The sequence below is a fragment of the Fragaria vesca genome, linkage group LG6 (assembly GCF_000184155.1).
Source record: "Fragaria vesca subsp. vesca linkage group LG6, FraVesHawaii_1.0, whole genome shotgun sequence".
NCBI classification, from domain to species: Eukaryota; Viridiplantae; Streptophyta; class Magnoliopsida; order Rosales; family Rosaceae; genus Fragaria; species Fragaria vesca.
In genome coordinates this window covers 32070048-32089848 of record NC_020496.1, presented here as the reverse complement: position 1 = coordinate 32089848, position 19801 = coordinate 32070048, and the positions used below count along the sequence as shown (strand labels likewise).

Genomic DNA, 19801 nt, shown 5'->3' with positions numbered 1-19801 from the left:
CTCGCTTTCTAGTAGAGATAGTAGAGATATGAATATTTGATCTTTACATGATTTTGAGACATCCATAATTTGTTGCTACGTGTATGAAACCTTTTTGGTGCTGCTGGGATTTGTGGATACCTACAATAGTGATGCAGATAGCGCGCAAGACTTGAATACTGGATATCTGATGGACCTTAAGATGAGTTTAGACACATGAAATGTCTCCTTACCATTTGTTTGTTGCAATTGCTTCAATATAGTGAAGTTCATTCCACTGACTACATGATACATAGTCTCTTACAATTTTTCTCTCTACATTAAATAGTCACCACCTTAATAGTCTCTTACAATTTTTTTCGCTACATTATTTTTTGTGCTAGGCTTTTGACAGTAGTCTTCCTACTTTCTATTGGTTAGGATATCACCAATTGAAGATGCAATATTCATTTCCTATGATGGCTACAAAAAATGGTGGACCGGTTGACATACATCGGGTGCATACCTTCTATTTGTTAGTTGTTATGAAAATATGAAGTGAATCTGTCCTACACCTCATTAATATACAAGGAAGAAGGCAACATAGTGAGAGAAAATTCAAATTTTGATAGAAGTTGTTATGGTTCCTACTTTTCGATCTGTTTTCTGCACTCTAGCTATTTAATTCATGGAAGCTAAGAGAAATAAGATAGTAATTTCATTTAAATTTTACAGATTACTTTTCTTATGCCTCTCGATAAGCCTCTAGTTAGTCTAGTGTTTCTTTTTCTCTAATGAGTATGACAAATTGCATTTAGATTATGTGTGGCAACTTAAGCTCTGCCTCTCCTCACCAATGTGGCAATGTCTATCGCTTGTTTTCATCTTGTTACTCATAAAAGAATCGATTGATTTCAAGTTCTTATAAAATAATCGATTTATTTTAAAATACAAGATGCCATATGACTAGTTTCAAGCATGTGCAAACTGAATTACTACAAAATTGAAATGCTAAATTTACAATACGAAATAACATTACTACATCAATTTGATTTGTGATTACGCTGAATCTAATTACTTTTATCTTCAGGGTAGTAACACACTTCACTTGGTATATCATTACAATTTTTCCTCATTACAATATTACATTACCCAAATTCTTACCCTGGCCGAAACAGTAAACCAGTAACGCAGTAAAAACAATTTTATTTACCTCCCAATCTGACGTCAGCCCTATCTTCCCATTTCCAAAGTCCTCAACTTCTACTAACCAACTTCAACACACACTGTTAAACCCTTCTACATCCCAAAACCTCAAACCCGCCGCCATGTCCTCCAAATGGCGCGCCATCCAGCACCGCCACAAGTACACCTACAACACCGTCGTCTTCCCCGCCTCCTACACCGCCTCGCTGACGTCACTCCCTCCCGAAATCTCCTCCGCCTCCTCCAAATTCTTCTCCCAACTCCTCCACCTCGTCTCCCTCAACTCCACCTACGCCCAGCTCAACCACGCCAAGACCCTCTCCTCCTCCTTCGCCGACTTACTCTCCGCCGCCGACGAATCCCTCGTCTCCGAAGCGGCGCCGTTTTACCTCGAGCTTCTCTTCCTCGAAAACTCGCTCCCCTTGCACAAGACTCTGGTCTCTGCTCTGGCCAAGGCGAGGAATTTCCAGCCTCTGATCGGAAAATGCTTCCGGCGGCTCTGCGAGGACTACGGCGGCGGGAAGGGGAACCGGTTCTGCGTCTCGCGGGCGGCGCTGTCGGTGATGGGGATGCCGAAGCTGGGGTTTCTGGTGGAGGTCGTGGAGGAATGTGCGGTGGTGATTGCTTTGGACGCCGTTTCGAGCTTGGATTCTCTGGTTTCGGAGACGAAAGCCGCGGCGAGGCCCTCGCCGATTGTGATGGAGCAATGCCAGGAGGCTCTGTCTTGCTTGTATTACCTGTTTCAGAGATTTGCTGCTAAGTTTGGTTGCGGCGGCGGAGAGGTTTTGGAGATGAGTGTGGTTGTGATTATGAGCATTTTGAAGTCGGTGGCGTTTTCGAGGGACTGTTATGTGGCTGCTGGCGTGAGCTTCTGTGCAGCAATGCAAGTGTGTCTTAGTGCTGAGGAGCTTGGCTGGTTTATAATTGAAGGTATTTTTCGTCGAAATTTGGATTCTAATTGTGAGAGTGAGTTAAAGAATGCTATTGCTAAAGTTCCGTATAAAGGGGATGTGTACTCTGAAATTGGATGTTTATGTGATATGAGTAGGCTTTGCTTGATAAGAGGGATTCTTACTGCGGTGTCGAGAACGGTGCTTAATACCCGGTTTGATATGTCCAGGGGTAATGAGGGTGATCATGTTAAGTCTATACTGTATGATGGAATTTTGCCTGAACTGTGTAACTACTGCGAGAACCCTACAGATAGCCATTTTAACTTTCATGCGTTGACTGTGTTGCAGATTTGCTTGCAGCAAATAAAATCCTCGATGTTAGCTAATCTTACAATCCCATCTGAGGATTATGATCCAATCCCAGTGGAAATGGGGGCCCGAATATTGAGAATTGCATGGAATAATCTGGAAGATCCTTTGAGTCAAACAGTTAAACAAGCTCATCTTATTTTTGATCTCTTCCTAGACATTCGTTCCACCCTTTGTTGGTCAGAAGGTAGTGAGAGAATAAGGTCATTCTTGCAAAATATTGCTTCTGATCTTCTTCGTCTGGGTCCTCGTTGCAAGGGGAGGTATGTTCCTTTAGCATCATTGACCAAGCGATTGGGTGCAAAAACTATGTTGGATATGAGTCCTGAGCTGATGTCTGAGATTGTACATGCCTATGTTGATGATGATGTCTGCTGTGCTGTCACATCGTTTTTGAAGTGTTTTCTTGAGCACTTGCGTGACGAGTGTTGGAGCAGCCATGGTATTGAAGGTGGTTATGCACTTTATAGAGGGCATTGTTTGCCCCTGTTATTGTATGGACTTTCTTCTGGGGTTTCAAAACTCCGCTCTAATTTGAACACTTACGCTCTTCCTATTTTACTTGAAGTGGATGAGGACAGCTTATTTTCCATGCTGGCTTTTATTTCTGTTGGTCCAAGTAAGGGTGAAGATCAACTGTTATATCCTGAGGTCTTTTGTGAAAACATAGTATTGAGGGTTGAACAAAAGGTGGCAATCTTAGTTTCATTGCTCAAGGTTTCTCGTTTGCTTGCTTTGATTGAAGGGGACATTGATTGGTGTGAAGATTCTGATCAATATGCTCTTGTTTGTATCAAGGGGATAAAAATTGAAGTGGTTGTCAAGTGGCTAGTGCTTGCGTTGACCCATGTCGATGAGTCATTACGTGTGGATGCTGCAGAGACTCTTTTCTTGAACCCCAAGACAGCTAGTTTGCCTTCCCATTTAGAGCTCATGTTGTTAAAGGAAGCAGTCCCACTGAACATGAGATGTTGCTCTACAGGTTTTCAAATGAAGTGGAGTAGCTTGTTTAGAAAGTTTTTCTCTCGGGTGCGAACAGCCTTGGAGAGACAATTCAAGCAGGGAAGTTGGCAACCGATTGAGGATAACAACAGCAGTGGAAAACATCTTTCAAATGGAAGTGAGCACACTGAAGCCAACAGAGCAAGTGTTCTTTTTCATTTCATGAGGTGGTTAAGTTCATTTCTATTTTACTCATGTTATCCTTCTGCCCCTTATCAGAGAAAAATAATGGCCACACAGCTCATTCTGATAATGCTTAGTGTTTGGTCAATTGTGCCTGCTACTGAAGAAAAAAATGGCTCTGTATCTTTAGAAGGCTGTCTCTATCCTTACAATAAAGGAACCACTTCACCTGATTCAACTTTGTTGTTAGTTGGATCAATAATTGATAGTTGGGACAGGCTGAGAGAGAGTTTCTTTCGTATACTGTTGCACTTTCCAAATCCACTTCCTGGAATTTCAGATGATGATATGGTCCAGAATGTGGTTTCATGGGCTAAGAAATTAGTTTGCAGTCCGCGTGTGAGAGAAAGTGATGCTGGAGCTCTGGCATTAAGGCTAATTTTCAGGAAGTATGTCTTACAGCTAGGATGGATAGTTCAAGCTTCAGTTAGTGGAGCTTGCATTCGATCAGAGTCTGGATTGGAAAATGGTGATTGTCAGACTTATAATTGTAGGCACCCTGTGATAGAATATATTAGGTCACTGATTGATTGGTTGGATGTTTCCATAGTGGAAGGGGAGAGGGATCTTTCAGAAGCCTGCAAAAGCAGCTTCGTCCATGGAGTATTACTCACACTGCGATATACTTTTGAGGAGTTAGACTTCAGCAATGATGGAGTACTGTCTAGTATTTCAGAGATGAGACATCTATTAGAGAAGCTCTTGGAGCTTGTGATGCGAATAACTTCATTGGCACTTTGGGTGGTTTCTGCAGATGCTTTGCATCTTCCTGAGGATATGGATGATATGGTTGATGATGAAAGTTTGTTATCTGAGGTTCCAGAAGAGATGGAGGTGAAATCATCTCCGTTGGAGCATGGAGACGAAAACTCCACAGTTGTGCAGGATAATAGGCGTTCGGAACAAACTGTAATGGTTGGCTGCTGGCTTGCGATGAAAGAGGTATTTGATTCTTCTTTTGTTACTTTTTCTTTGTATTGTTGGTATCAGTTATTTCAGGAAAGAGAATTTTAGTTGAACAAATACTTAAAGGTGTAAACCAATTAAAAGTACATAAAAATTCTTTTACCGTCAAATGCCTGGGCCGTAGGATAATCTATTGTAGCATGCAGTATGTACTGGCACCAAGTTTAGTAAACTTCATTACCCTGAAGGTTAATTATGCAAAAATTTCAGGTGAGTCTTCTTTTGGGAACTATCGTAAGAAAGGTTCCTTTACCAAGTAGCCCTTCCTCAGACTCATTACATGTAGAAGGCACCTCTTGTGCTTCTGGAGCTTCAGTGATGGTGGATTCAGATGCAATGCTTGATCTGAAACAACTTGAAACAATTGGGAATCACTTCTTGGAAGTCCTTCTTAAAATGAAGCATAATGGTGCCATTGATAAAACAAGGGCCGGATTTACAGCTCTTTGCAACCGTTTACTTTGCTCAAATGATCCTAGGTATGTTTCTTTTTCATTTATATTTATTTTCTTCATCTAGGTACATTCTAATATTGGATTCCATTATGTCTTCAACACAATGTTATTGTAAAGCATTCATGTATCTAATGCGTTCATGGTTTTAATTTTTTCAATCAAGTCCTCACTATTCAGAAGGTTTACTTGTCAAATTCTTTATAGATAGGAAATTTTGAAATTCGTTCTTTCCAACAAGAAATTTACTATTGTAAATGCCTGATGAACTCTTTCACTGCGTCATTGAGATTGTTACTTAAAAGTAATTTTTTGTTGGCAGGCTTTGTAAGTTAACAGAATTCTGGATGGAGCAACTTATGGAAAGAACTGTGGCCAAGGGTCAAGTAGTGGATGACTTGCTAAGGAGAAGTGCAGGTATTCCTGCAGCATTTACAGCTCTTTTTCTCTCAGAGCCTGAAGGTGCACCTAAGAAACTTCTCCCACGGGCATTGCGGTGGCTAATAGATGTTGCTAAGGATCAATTTGAAAATAACAGCTCTAATGGTGACATGCATAAATTATCATCGACAAACTTAGACAACGGTTTTGATTCTGTATTGCCATCAGAGAGAAATATAAGCGACAAAGTTTCAAAGATCCGGGATGAGGGTGTCATTCCTACCGTGCATGCATTCAATGTCCTTAGAGCTGCTTTCAATGACACCAACCTGGCTACTGATACATCAGGGTTTTCTGCTGAGGCTATGATTATTTCAATTCGCTCATTCTCCTCTCCCTACTGGGAGGTTCGGAACAGTGCTTGTCAGGCATACACTGCTTTAGTACGTCGCATGATTGGATTCCTTAATATCCAGAAACGGGAGTCGCAAAGGCGTGCACTAACTGGGGTCGAATTTTTTCATAGGTATGCATTCCTTGACTAATAAATTCTATATTTCTCTTCCCCTGAGTTGGTTAATGCCTTTCACAATCTTGAAACCTATTATATTTTCAGAAGTATATCCGATGATCCAACCTATCAGGAAAATATAAAAGTTGACATATTTGAGCTGGAAGTTTAATCTGAACTCATCACAAGGTCCCTCATTTGTCCGTCTCCACATTGACTATAGTTTTTTTTGGGAGGAACGTTTTGTTTTTTTAATACCCTGGAAATCCCCCCAAACTTGCGCTGTTGACCCAGGCTCAAAGCTTCTGCCTTCTGCCAATCCCTATACCTCTGAGACAGGAACCTCTAGGAAATAGCTTAGGACTGAGGATGTTCGAACCTTGGGCCCCATGGAAATGAACCATGAGCCTGATGCTAACTACTCGTTGTTTGCCACTTCATTAGCTGATCATTTTTTTTGCCTCTTTCTGATTCCTTAATTGTTGTTCTATTGCATTTCGTTTCTGATAAAACGAAGAACTTTCATGAAAGTACCACTATGCTTTGCGTAAACTTCTTTGGCTCACATTCATCAAGACTCCTTAATCCCTTTGGTGATCCTTGGCATGATGTAGTGGGAGGAATTTATATGAGTTGGCTTAACATAATTACTATCAAGTTAAGAAAGGCATGAATCTTTCTTCTATGTTAAACTTTCCCCTTTTGCTTTTAAAGGCTCAGTCTGAAGCCTGCAAAGGAATTTCTAAGAGAAGCTTGCAACCTTTTTCATGTAAATGCCTGTGGGCCATGCATAGGCCTGACATTCTTATTATTTATTCTGAATGCACTGAGATTACATTACATTTTTCTTGAGTAACCACTAAATCAGAATGTCTTTTCCTATGAAGGTATCCCTCATTGCATCCATTTCTATTCAAGGAACTGAAAGCTGCAACTGAGTTACTTGGGAATGGGCCATCTGGACAGTCTGGGTGTAATCTGCAAGATGCTGTGCACCCAAGCTTGTGTCCTGTGTTGATTCTGTTATCCAGGCTGAAGCCCTCAACTATTGCAAGTGAGACTGGAGATGACCTGGATCCTTCTTTGCTCATGCCGTTCATTAGGAGGTGCTCAACCCAAAGTAATCTCAGAGTTCGTGTCCTTGCATCTAGAGCTTTAACAGGCCTTGTTTCTAATGAGAAATTGCCAACTGTTATCTTTAATATAGTATCAGAGTTGCCTAGCATAGACGACCAAGCATTAATGACTCCTGAGTTGTCCTTACTACTTCACAAAACCAGTAGTAATTGGATTCATGGAATTCTGTTGCAGCTAAGTTCCCTCCTGGATACAAACTGTAGAAATCTGGCCGATGTTTTGAAGAAAGACCAGATTCTAGGTGACTTATTTGAAGCTCTTCTAACTCGTTCATGGATCGCAAAGCCCAGATGGTGCCCTTGTCCCATCCTCAATGCCTCTTTCTTAAAGGTGCTGGACCACATGCTCAGCATTGTGAGGACAAACCATACCAGCAATCATTTTTATGCTCTCCGCAACCTACTGTTACAGTTATCCAAAGAATGCTTAGATGTAGAAGCTTCTGATGGGTTTCCTTATTATGATCCGACAATAGCTCAACTCCGCCAACAAGCAGCAGCATCCTATTTCAGTTGTGTTTTTCACTCAACTGAGGAAATGGCCGCAGAGCCTTTTCCCATGCCTCAGAGGTATTCTCAGATTGATTCAACTAATCAGATGATACCTGAAACAGAGAATGCTTTTATAGGACTGCAGGAAAGGCTGGTGCGCTCTCTGTCTGATCCGGAATATGAAGTTCGACTTGCAACATTGAAGTGGCTACTGAAATTCCTAAAAGCAACAGAATCTGGTAGTGAGTCCCATAATTGTAGCAGCGAGGTTATGGTCATTCTACACTGGATCAGAACTAAACTCCAGACCTCATTGGTTGATCTTTTAGATGTGGAGAAGTATTATAGATGTTCATATTACATTCTGAGAATTATATTCACTTGGAACGCCCTACTGTTCCAGAAGCCTCGGGATGAAAAATGCAGTGAATCAGTTTCTGTTGGTAGTATGGCATGCGATTCTGTGTTTCTGCTTTGGGATAAGCTGATATCATTGTACAATCTCACAAGACACGCAAAGACTCGAGAAACACTCATATGCTGCATTGGAATCTGCATAAAGAGGATTGCAGGTTTATTTACTAATTCTGTTCTTTCTGATGCAACTGACGACAATGAGTCTGATCAGTTGGCAAAATTGGCTGCACTTCATAGTAGAATATCCTTTTTCACCAAATTAATTAAGAAACATAGTGCTTCATCTCAGCCAGTAAACATGCGAAAGGCAGCAGCAGAGTCTGTCATAGCATCTGGTTTGCTAGAGCAAGCTGCGTTGATTGGTTCTACCGTGTTCAATAGCCAAATCCTTTTGGAAAGTTCATGGTCTCATTTTGAAGGAAAAGAAGCGGTTAATATATATGCTCATCAAATAATAGATATATGGTTCACATGTATCAAGCTGCTGGAGGATGAAGATGATGAGATTAGGCAAAGGCTCGCCATGGGTATTCAGAGGTGTTTTTCTTGCCAAAGATCTGGAAGAAGCTCTCTTACTGGAGAAGTTCCAACTCAAGTGGAGAAAGTGATAGAGTCAAGTTTTGAGCATCTAACTTCCATCTTTGGTCACTGGATTGGGTATTTGGATTTTCTTTTGCGCTGTGTACTGAATGCAGCAAGCCATGAGGTGTCCAAAGGAGATCTTGTGAGACAGGTATTTGATAAGGAAATTGATAATCATCATGAGGAAAAGCTGTTGATCTGCCAGCTTTGTTGTTCTCATTTGGAGAAGCTTCCCATTACAAAATCTTTTGATGTCGACATTCCAGAGAAACAGCAGTTTAGAGAATATATACGTGATTGGAGACTGAGATTTTCCTGCCAATTGATGTCGTTTGCCAAGGATCGCATGGAGAAACTTGGTGGAGCAGATTGGGTTGGTGGAGTGGGCAACCATAAGGACTCATTTCTCCCCCTGTATTCCAATTTGCTTGCATTTCATTCCATCTCAAACTGCATGTTGAATTGGCATACAGAAGATAGGACACATCTACTGTCTGCTGTTGTTGAACTCGGGAGAACCATCAGTCCATTTCTGAGGAACCCTTTGATCTCTAACCTGTATTTTTCAGTACTTAAATCTCATGAAGATGCTCTTGATCTAACCAATGATGACCTGATCTCCAAACTGAGAGGAGAGGATGTAATATGGAAGGGGTTCAATCCCTATTTTCTCCTTGGTTAGATCAGAGTTTGTGCAACTGTAATAGCTGTGATTCTTATACTTTACTCATACGAAACTTTGTTAATTATTGGAGAACCTCAAGGTAAGGATTCCAGCTTCTTATTTTCTTGCGGGGAAGGTACCAACCGAAAACGCTTTACAACTGTACCAACCGAAACGCCATTAAAATTACATAACTACCCCCGCTCCGATCCCCCCAAGTATAAATTGGCTGTTGAGTACCAAAAGAGAGCCTTCTTCTTCCTTTGATCTTCTCTCTTCTCTAAAACCCTCTCAAAAATCAAAAATGGCGAAGAAGGCCAAGATCACTGACAGAGTTCCGGAGCAGAACGACGCCGACGACGATCACGTCGACGGCGAGCTCGTGGTTTCCATCGAGAAGTTGCAGGAGGCTCAGGACGACCTCGAGAAGGTTCAACCTTACCTCTAACTCTCTCTATTCGTCTCCGTTACGTATAAATACGCGCGTATTTTGTTCTTCGTCTCCGTATGTACAAAATTGTATGCAGAAATTATCTGAATTTGAATTCGTGTTCTGGATTTGAGGAAATGTAGTTGATACAGAATCCGTATACATGTTTTAGTTTAATGATTTAGAGTTTGAAATTTAGGTTTTCTCAGGTTTTGGGAATTGAGAGTAGGAATCTTTCTAGTCTCAGTATTTGTAGAAAGAAAAGTCATATATAAGATTGAGTCTGTTAATGTTTTCCGGTTAGCTTGGTTTGAATCGATTTATAAAGTTTGGTGAGATTAGTATGTATCAGTAGTCAAGTGTAGTTGGCAATCAATTGGTCATATATCTCGTACTGAAACTGTTAATGAAGCTCTTAAGTGCAGTCATATGAGTGGTTTCTTCAATTTGTAACAGATTTGCGCTCTATGAATTCAGTTTGCCTATTATGAATGTTGCCATCGTGTTTAGAATTGTGTTTCGCTGTATTGGACTTAAATCTATCATTGTTATGTCATTCTGATGGTTGATATGGCAATGTCAAACAACAGGTTAACGAAGAAGCCAGTGACAAGGTATTGGAAGTTGAGCAGAAGTATAATGAGATCCGCAGACCTGTCTATCTGAAACGGAATGAAATAATAAAAACCATTCCTGACTTCTGGTTAATTGCTGTTAGTGTTCATGCTTTTCCATTTTTATGTCTCTGAAAATTTCAATGATTATTTGAGATTTTTTTCCGTATATGACTTGTACATTGTTGGTCCATGCAGTTCCTTAGCCATCCTGCATTAGGCGATCTATTGAGCAATGAAGACAAGAAGGTATAACTATTAATATTGATATTGAGCCAAAAAGACTACAAATTTAGGGAATTGAAATCTTTCTAAATCATAGTCTTCTTAAATATTCTTAGCTGACTGGAATTGAGGAGTGTCAACTAACTATTTGTTTTCTTTCTTGTTGGCATAGATCTTCAAGTACTTATATTCTCTTGATGTGGAGGACTTCAAAGATGTTAAGTCAGGTTATGCTATCAGATTTGTAAGCTTCTTCTTCTGGGATATTGATTTTAATAATATTCTGTCCTTTTCCTGTCCTAGTATTTGAATTACTCTTTGCTAATACTTCTTTCAATTCCTCAATTTTCAGAACTTTAACGAGAATCCTTATTTTGAAGATACAAAGCTAACTAAAACCTTCACATTCTTTGATGATGGGACAACTAAAATTGTCGGCACCGCCATCAAATGGAAGGAGGACATGGTATTAGCACAACCCTCAGACCTTTGCCCCTTACCTTCATCTCTTTATTTCCTCCTTTCAGAAAATTTACAAAAATTGTGAACTGTGAAGGGTGTTGCAAATGGAGTCAAACACGAGAAAAAGGGAAACAAACGACCATCTTCTGAGGAGAGGTTATATTTTTTTCAATCCTATGTCTATTTGTGGCCTATTTTGTTAAAGTTGGTTGGGGCGAAGTTATGAGCTTTTATGATCTTTGGTTGCTTGGCAGAATGAGTTGATTCCCTTTGTAATGTACATCTGAAGATATTGTGTTAGATTGTGTTCACTTTTTTTTTATCTTTTTGCATATTTATCTATGCTTGCTCTCTCTTTTTAACCTCTAAATTTGTTAATGCTTCTATGTTCTTGTTGCAGCTTCTTCAGATGGTTTAGCGAAACCGAACAGAAAGATATAGCTGAGTTTCAGGATGAGGTAACTCCTTGTGTGCTCTATTCACTGAGTTATGATTTTATGATATACACACTCATCTTCTTTCATTAAAATAAAAGTGTAACTCATTTGATTATCTCAAATTCTCAGTATAGATAAATTGGAATGTCCTACGAGGCCCCTTTCATTTTCTTCTTGCTCTTATATCTTTAATTGTGAAATTTCAGGTGGCAGAGATAATTAAGGAGGATTTATGGCCCAATCCTCTGAAGTACTTCAACAATGTAAGATTTCTTATCATAAATCTGTGCTTTCTAGTTTTGACTACTTCACTATTTTCCATTTTTACACTTTAATATCTGTGCGCTTTCTAGTTTTGAATACTTCAATAGTTTCCACTTACAATGTAAGGTTTTACACTTTTACTTTTAAATTAAACCTCGGTACGCTATTGTAACTTTTCAACTTTTTATGTTGCAGGAGGCTGATGAAGAGGAATCTGAAGGTGATGAAGAGGTAAAAAAATATAACCTCACCTATACTCTTGTTGTAAAGATTAGTGATGCTCTCACTTGGACTGTAACTTCATTTTTATGCATTTAGTTAAGTTCTGCATGTCGGTTACTGTTTCTACAACACCTATCTCTAATTCTTTCTGGGTGGGTTGCACATTGAAGATAGTTTCTGCTGTGCATTAAACATCATGAATAAACATTGGTGTTTGATATGTTGCGAAGCTGAATGTTTCAGCGCTTTTAAATTGTGACAAACTAGTCTCACGTAACACACACAGAAGATATATTTAGCTAATATTGATTAGTGACTGTTCTGACAACTTCTTAATCTGCTTGCGCAGGAGAATGGTGATGAGGATGACAATGATCGGGAAGAAGACACTGAGGGGGATAACTAAATTATATGGATTGCTCTCAAGTTTTGGTAGTCGCAAAATTGGGTCAGTAAAAGCACTATGCCATTGATATGAACCGTTTCTTGCTACATTGGATGACAAGTTCAATTTCTACCTTGATGTTATCTACCTTCTAGCAGACTATAAATTACTGGCCCATCTTTTGGTTTGCATGCTTATGCTTATATGTAGAGTTTTAGCTTCAATGTGAACTAATCTGCAATATCCACGATTTAATTACACAAATACATTAAGGTATACTTGCTTTTCTATTTTCTGCTCGGGAACTTCCAAGTTCTTTCCATTTTCTACCCTAATAGTCATTACTCTGCTAATTGTGTTATAAGGACTATCTCAAAAATGAAATAGAAATAGGTGAAGAGACCATGTGCTAGAAACCAAGCTTTTCTGTAGACTGCTGCGAAAATGAATTACAATCATGATTATGTGAACTTAGCCCTCGCCAGGTTTTGGAATCTCGTCCAAGGAGGGACACTCAAATGACAAGTGGTCCACGACCTCCATACAAATTAACTTCACAAAGTTAAGGCTCTTCACCTGATTCTTCATCTGAGTCTTCTTCATCTGATTCTGAATCTTTGTCTTCTTCATCTGATTCTGAATCTGAGACTTCCTCATCAGGGGTCATCACCCTTGTCCTATAATATCTTCTCTTTTTACATGCATATCCTGGCCAGCCTCCATCAGGGTGGCCATGATCTGACTTATTGCAGTGAAGGCAACGTATTTCATAGCCCTCGCCAACAGTTGTGTTCTCGGGGTTTGGAACGTCGTCCAAGTAGGGACACTGATATGACCAGTGGTCCACGAGCTTCATACAAACTTCACAATGTCGAAGTTCTTCATCTGAGTCTTCTTCGTCGGGCTTACCTGTTTGTTTTTCTGGTGCCAATGATAATTAAAAATTTGTTACCAGAAGTAGCAAAACTTAAACTGTACGGAGACATCAAAGTTACAAATACTCTGGCAATGAGTTTCAATTCCAATGAACCTATTTAAAAAACACAAGGCACCTATTACATTTATATATCAAAAAATTCAAGTTCAAGCTTTTAAGCAATCAACCATTTTTCTACATACACCCTATTTCCAATACAGTTAATACACAAAGTTTATATACTAGCTCGTTTTTTTTTTTTTTTTTTTTTGAGGGAAAATATATAGTAGCACTTGTGGAAACCTAAGAAAACAAACTTGTAACAATGACAAAAATTACATTGTATATTGTACTCCGGCAACATACTAATTTTCCACAAGAATTTTGACCTGATTGTATATTTTTTCAAGTCATCAACCATTTTTCTACATACAATCTATTTCCATTACAGTTAATACACAAAGTTTATATAGTACGTAGCACTTGAGAAACAAATATATAAGAAAACAAACTTGTAACCATGATGAAAATTACAACATACTAATTTTCCATAAGAATTTTAGCCTGATTGTATATATATTTTTTTAAAACAAAAAAAAACCACCAATCCAGAGCAGATTTAAAAAATAAAAACGAAACCTCATGAAATTAGATTCAGACTGCAAAACAAGGATGAAAAGCATACTTTCAGCTATCTTCAGTTTCCTAAGCGCTTTAGCTTGCTGTTTGGCTGCCTCGGCTTCTTCAAGTTCCTCGTATAACTTTTGACATTCCGCTTCATTCATAAACATGGTCTCTTGGAATTCCTCGAAAGGCAAGATAAGTACCTCTCCTCGAACTTTCCAACCATCTATGATCCTTCTTAGGGCTCCGGCTTGTTGTTCAGACAATTTTTTGTTAGGATCGGCACCTGTTTAAACAAGAGAAGGAAACATTACCAACCAAACCGAGAACCCAACACATATATAACTAATAAAAAAAAAGCATACCCTTGTTCATCTTTGCATGTATCTCTTGTAATTCTTGTTCCGAAATCTTTGCTTTCTTAGAGGCGTCATAGAGCACCTGTTCCAAGTCATAAGATCCGTCTAGCCGCTTCCGGCTCCCGCAGCCTGCCTCAGCCCCGGCGGGGCCGCCGATTGTCGGTTGGTCGCCACTCACATCCATTGCCCTAGTTTGTTTGGGAGAATTGGCAGCTCTATAGAATTGGGATCAGAATGTTATATATAGCGGTGGGCGGGTATGGCCCGGGTCCGCAACTTGGCCCGAACAAAATCTGTCCGTCCGTTTTTTCATTTAAGTAGCTGATGAAGAAAGACGCTTTTGCCCATGCGGGCCTGCGGAGTTGAGTCCGCTTGTAGCAATGAGCCCACCACAATGACCCGAAAACGCGTCCAATTACATAATTATCCCCACTCCAATATCCCCCAAGTATAAATAAAGCCTTCTTCTTCCCCTCCATTTTTGATTTTTGAAAGGCGAAAATATGAAAACGGAAACGACAATAGCGCCAATCAAATTGCTAACGCTCTCTCTTCGTCTCCTTTACGTATACATACGTGTGTATTTTGTACTTTGTCTCCGTATGTACCAAAATTATATGCATATATCGTTGTCTGAATTTGTATTCGTGTTCTCGATTTGAGGAAATGTAGCTTGATGCTGAATCCGTGTACATGTTTTAGTTTACTGATTGCAGATTTTGGAATTCAGGTTTTCTCAAGGTTTTGGGAATCGAGAGGCGGAATCAGTTTTGTAGAAAGAAGATTCACACATAAGGTTGAGTGAGTTAATATTTTTCGGTTAGCTTTGTTCGTAATTGATTTATAAAGTTTGGTCGAGATTAGTATGTATCAATACTCAAGTGTGGTTGGCAAAATCAATTGGTCATATATTTCCTACAACGATCGACTGTTAGTCAAGTTGTTAGTCTATGAGTTAAGTTTGCCTAGTATGGATGTTGCTGCAGTAATTAGAATTTTTTGTTTCATATTATTGGACTCAAGATCTATCATTGTTATTTCATTCTGATGAAGGTTGATATGGCATTGTCAAACAACAGGTTAACGAAGAAGCCAGTGACAAGGTGTTGGAGGTTGAGCAGAAGTATATTGAGATCCGCAGACCTGTCTATCTGAAATGGAATGAAATAATAAAAACCATTCCTGACTTCTGGTTAACTGCTGTTAGTCAAGTTCATGCTTTTCCAAATTTATCTTTCTGAAAAGTTTAATGATTAATTGATATTTCTTTTTTCTTTTTCTTATATATATGACTTGTACATTGTTGGTCCATGCAGTTCCTTAGCCATCCTGCATTAGGCGATCTATTGAGCGATGAAGACAAGACGGTATGACTATTAATACTGATATTGAGCCAAAAAGACTACAAATTTAGGAATTTTCACTTTTGTTTTCATTCTAAATCATTGTCTTCTCAATTTGTTAGCTGACTGGAATTGAGGAGTGTCAACTCACTATTTCTTTTCTTTTCTTGTTGGCTTAGATCTTCTAGAACTTAAATTTTCTTGACATGGAGGACTCTTAAGATGTTAAGTCAGGTTATGCTATCAGATTTGTAAGCTTCTTCTTCTGGGATATTGATTTCAATAATATTATGTCCTTTTACTATCCTAGAATCTGAATTACTCTTTGCTAATATATAGTCTAATACTTCTTTCCAATTCCTCAATTTTCAGAACTTTAACAAGAATCCTTATTTTGAAGATACAAAGCTAACTAAAACCTTCACATTCTTTGATGATGGGACAACTAAAATTGTCGGCACCGCCATCAAATGGAAGGAGGGCATGGTATTAGCACAACCCTCAGACCTTTGGCCCTTACCTTCATCTCTTTATTTCCCAGCTCTTCAGAAAATTTACAAAAATTGTGAACTGTGAAGGGTGTTGCAAATGGAGTCAAACACGAGAAAAAGGGAAACAAACGACCATCTTCTGAGGAGAGGTTATATTCTTTTCAATCCTGTGTCTATTTGTGGCCTATTTTGGTGATGAAGATGACGATGATCGCAAAGAAGATACTGAGGGGGATAGCTAAACTATATGGATTGCTTTCAAAGTTTCAAGTTTTGGCACTCGCGAAATTGGGTCAGTAAAAGCACTATGCCATTGATATGAACCTTTTCTTGCTACATTGGATGACAAGTTCAATTTCTACCTTGATGATGTTATCTGCCTTCTAGCAGACTAAATTATTTGTCTATGCTTACAATGTGAACTAATCTGCAATAACCACGACTAAACTACACAAATACATTAAGCATTAAGGTATACTTGCTTTGCTATTTTTTGCTCGGGAACTTCCAATTTTGTGAACCTTCTTTCCAATTTTGTGAACTAGTCATTACTCTACTAGTTGTGTTATAAGAATATCTCAAATAGAAATAGGTGAAGAAACCATGTGCTAGAAACCGAGCTTTTGTGTAGACTGCTGGAAAAATGAAATACAAACATAATTTTGTGAACTTAGCTATGTGGCATGTACTAGGACAGTAGGGTGCTACCTACCAAGGATTCGGAGTGAACCAGAGAGTCTGAGTTCATAGTTTGGCATGAGAAGGGTCCTCGGCAGTGGCGGATCCATGATTTAGAACCGGAGTGGGCTTGAAATTGTTTCTCTTCAAATCGATTACTTATCAATTTTTAGCTAACTACAATAGGTATCTAAAATTACCATTTAATTGATTACTAAACAAAAAAAATAAATAAATCCTTTACAGTGAAAAATAGTAAAATAACGACTTGCAATAGTTATAAACACGCACCTACAAAAAATACTTTTGAGCTTGGTATGTATTGGGAGAATTCAGAAAAAAAACAAGTTAAGGAAATTAGATGTAAGAGTTAAGGAAATAAGAAAATAAGATGTAAAAATAGTAAAAAAAAAAATAGGTTTCTGCTTATTTTCTCCGGTTTTCAAGGCTTATTTCCATGCGGTTCCGAGAAAGGTTTCACCAAGATGACTGCCCAGATTTGTAGAGGAGCAGTTGTAGATCAATTTGGACTCAAGAATCATCCAAATCGGTGATGTCATCTGGGAGTTATGAAGCTCCAAAGTTGGACAGAAAATCAGCAGTTCCGGGAAAGCTGTGCAGCAGTCAAGTTCGAGGCAGTGTTTGGGCTGGATTCTGAGAAGCTTTCTTGGGGGTTTTTGCACGATTTTGAAGAGTGACATCGTTAATATAATTTTCCCAAAAGCCAAGTCCAGATTATATGTGGAAGACATTCAAAAGCTGGCCCAAACATTGATTCTAGTCAAAGAAGGAAACATGGTCTGAAAAAGAAGCTTTGAAGACTTTGAGACTACTTAAGACAGAACCCTAATACCAAAACAGGCTAAGCCGTCATACAGCAAGAGAGCCTTCATGTTGCTGCATCGCACAAGAATCCATCAAGGGGAAGTCGCCAAGATCATCGCCAACTCCTTCCATTCACAGTTTTCTTCTTCCCTTTGTAATCTTTAACTTTCGAATTTATTTTCTCTGTGTGATTTCTACAACGATGTGTGGCTAGTTTATCTTAGTTAGGGGTGGAGGTTTGAAGCCCCAAATTATGCAATAAACTTTGTTTCACAACCTTGATTTCGTAATTACTTAGTTGGATTGCCTGTTTGGTTTTGATTTATGTTCTCTTGCTTGTTTATGTTCATGGATGCATACATAGAACATTATGAACTTGTGAGTGGGGCTAGAATTAGGTTGTTTAATCTCCTAAACGGTTAATACGGTTTAATTCAAGGTAGTAAAACCTATAGGACAATAGGTGAAACCAAATAGAGAGACTTGCATGCTAGGTAGGCGTTCCACACTAGTTTTGCATACTTGTTCAATCACTTCCATTGATCTTAATGCTTAGAATAACTTGTTGATAGGATAACGTCTATACCTTGATTGGTTATTCTAAAGGCTTAGTAATGGTGCGTTCATCTTGCATAAGTAATTAAGGGAAGTAATAAGAATTTACGCAGTGCGTTCACGGTTTATTCTTGATTGAACCTTTTCATAACTTGGTAATTGGAATCTTGGTTGTGTGGACTTTGTTTTAGAGCATATTCAGTGGTGAATTTCCTAAATCCCTAACCTCTTCTCTATCATATTTCTCAAACTACAAATCAAAACTGTTTTCTTATTCTTCTGTCTTCTGTATTTCGTGATTTATTTAGTATAGTAAACAAACTCCAAATCCCCTCAAATTTTGTGTGCATGTTCTTTTGTGTGTCTAGTTTAGTTTTATAAATTTTCATAATTTTCTGAGTAGTGTAGATTAGGTAGTTAATTATATTTTAGTCTGCTGTTCGTCAGGAACTATAGACACTTTTGTGACATTGTTTTTGTGTGTGAAATTAAATACCCTCAATCTCTGGCAATTAACGATCCTTGCTTCTTTATACTACAATCGACAATCTTTTGCAGGGTTAAATTGTGAGGCTATTTTAGCCGTACCACTACCGTTCCTTAGAGATGTGGAGATATATGGTATGGATAACCTAAAACGCTTTGGAAGTGAAATTTATGGTTATGACCTTGTTTACGAGGCTACACGAGAGAAGGAGACGATAGTCTTATTTCCAGCACTCAAAACATTAACCATTGACGGCTGCCCTCAGCTAATTGAATGGATGGAAGCACCCACAACGACGACGACAAAAGTAGAGGTGTTCCCTTGCTTGGAGAAGTTGACGATATCCGAATGTCCAAGATTATCCAAGATTCCAATTCCCTACAGCATGGCATCCCTCCGCGAACTGCGGATTTACAGCTGTTATGCATTATCTAGTATTGGCCTAACATCCTCACAGGGCCTTCCATCTCTCCGGGAATTGAGTATTAGATTCTGTGATGGATTATCAGCCCTACCGAGCGGGATTGAAAACTGCACCTCTCTTGAGCTATTAGATGTATCAAGTTGCAAAAATCTAGCGACCATTTCGTTTACACGAGTCCTCCCATCCCTCAGTAAATTGAAAGTTGAGTTCTGCGATAATCTATCTTGCTTGGCTGTCCTGGAATACTGTCCCTCGCTTCAGGAGTTGAGTGTAAGCCGATGCCCCAGGCTAGCATCCATTACATTTTCTACGGATTTGAATCCATGTCTTAAGGAGTTGCTTATAAAGTACTGCGACGGTCTACAATCTCTTCCAGATTTCCGCAGTTTCACATCCCTCCGTGTATTGCATATTAAAAGATGTGCGGTGAGTGAGTTTCATATCCCGGTGTCTCTGGAGCATTTGTGGATTTCTGAATTCGATAATCTGGAGAGTATTCCACGTTTAGAGGAATGCACATCCCTTCGTGGATTCGGGGTTGTTTATTGTGACAAATTGAAGTTTCTACCGACAGGGCTGAGCTGCCTCGCTCGTCTGGAGGACTTGCAGTTAGGTCCTTTCTGCTAGGACCTCGACTCTTTCCCTGATTTTCAAGTTCCATCCCAACAACTTGTCTCATTAGAGTTGATCGGGTGGCGTAAGCTCAAGTCTCTTCCTCAACAAGTTCAACACTTGACTTCGCTTACGAGGTTGACTATACATTCTTTCAAAGGAGTGGAGACTTTACCAGAGTGGCTGGGCAACCTTGCATCTCTCGTGGAGCTGAGAATTCTGGATTGTGATAATCT

The 19801-nt window shown here is 39.2% G+C and overlaps 2 protein-coding genes and 2 pseudogenes across 3 annotated transcripts; 3 read left to right on the top strand and 1 right to left on the bottom strand.

Moving 5' to 3' along the window:
• The first annotated feature begins 1286 nt into the window (after positions 1-1286).
• Positions 1287-9479, top strand: LOC101302484 (annotated as a pseudogene). The gene is made up of 5 exons (XR_185134.1): positions 1287-3522; positions 3562-4553; positions 4788-5056; positions 5352-5936; positions 6809-9479. The product of XR_185134.1 is annotated as a thyroid adenoma-associated protein homolog (transcript).
• On the top strand, positions 8825-12516 carry LOC101292142 (protein SET-like). Its single transcript, XM_004304254.1, has 10 exons — positions 8825-9642; positions 10233-10355; positions 10455-10505; positions 10654-10725; positions 10834-10947; positions 11038-11099; positions 11344-11401; positions 11587-11643; positions 11840-11875; positions 12216-12516. The coding sequence occupies exons 1-10, from the start codon at positions 9517-9519 to the stop codon at positions 12270-12272; spliced, it is 756 nt and encodes a 251-aa protein (XP_004304302.1). The 5' UTR covers positions 8825-9516; the 3' UTR covers positions 12273-12516.
• Positions 12517-12813: 297 nt separating this feature from the next.
• On the bottom strand, positions 12814-14334 carry LOC101302195. The gene is made up of 3 exons (XM_004306106.1): positions 14157-14334; positions 13853-14077; positions 12814-13172 (listed from the first exon to the last, which is right to left on the bottom strand). Exons 1-3 carry the CDS (start codon positions 14332-14334, stop codon positions 12814-12816), a joined length of 762 nt encoding a protein of 253 aa, XP_004306154.1.
• A 786-nt stretch (positions 14335-15120) lies between these two features.
• Positions 15121-19580, top strand: LOC101301901 (annotated as a pseudogene).
• Positions 19581-19801: the final 221 nt, after the last annotated feature.

Bases quoted from the DNA above. Each gene is read 5' to 3' on its own strand.
- LOC101292142 (XM_004304254.1), top strand. From the start codon at position 9,517: ATGGCGAAGAAGGCCAAGATCACTGACAGAGTTCCGGAGCAGAACGAC. The intron at 10,506-10,653 runs GTATAACTATTA...TTGTTGGCATAG, and splicing joins TGAGCAATGAAGACAAGAAG to ATCTTCAAGTACTTATATTC. The intron at 11,100-11,343 runs GTTATATTTTTT...TTCTTGTTGCAG, and splicing joins CGACCATCTTCTGAGGAGAG to CTTCTTCAGATGGTTTAGCG.
- LOC101302195 (XM_004306106.1), bottom strand. From the start codon at position 14,334: ATGGATGTGAGTGGCGACCAACCGACAATCGGCGGCCCCGCCGGGGCT. The intron at 14,078-14,156 runs GTATGCTTTTTT...TTGTTTAAACAG, and splicing joins ACATGCAAAGATGAACAAGG to GTGCCGATCCTAACAAAAAA. The intron at 13,173-13,852 runs GTATGCTTTTCA...CATTGGCACCAG, and splicing joins GAAACTGAAGATAGCTGAAA to AAAAACAAACAGGTAAGCCC.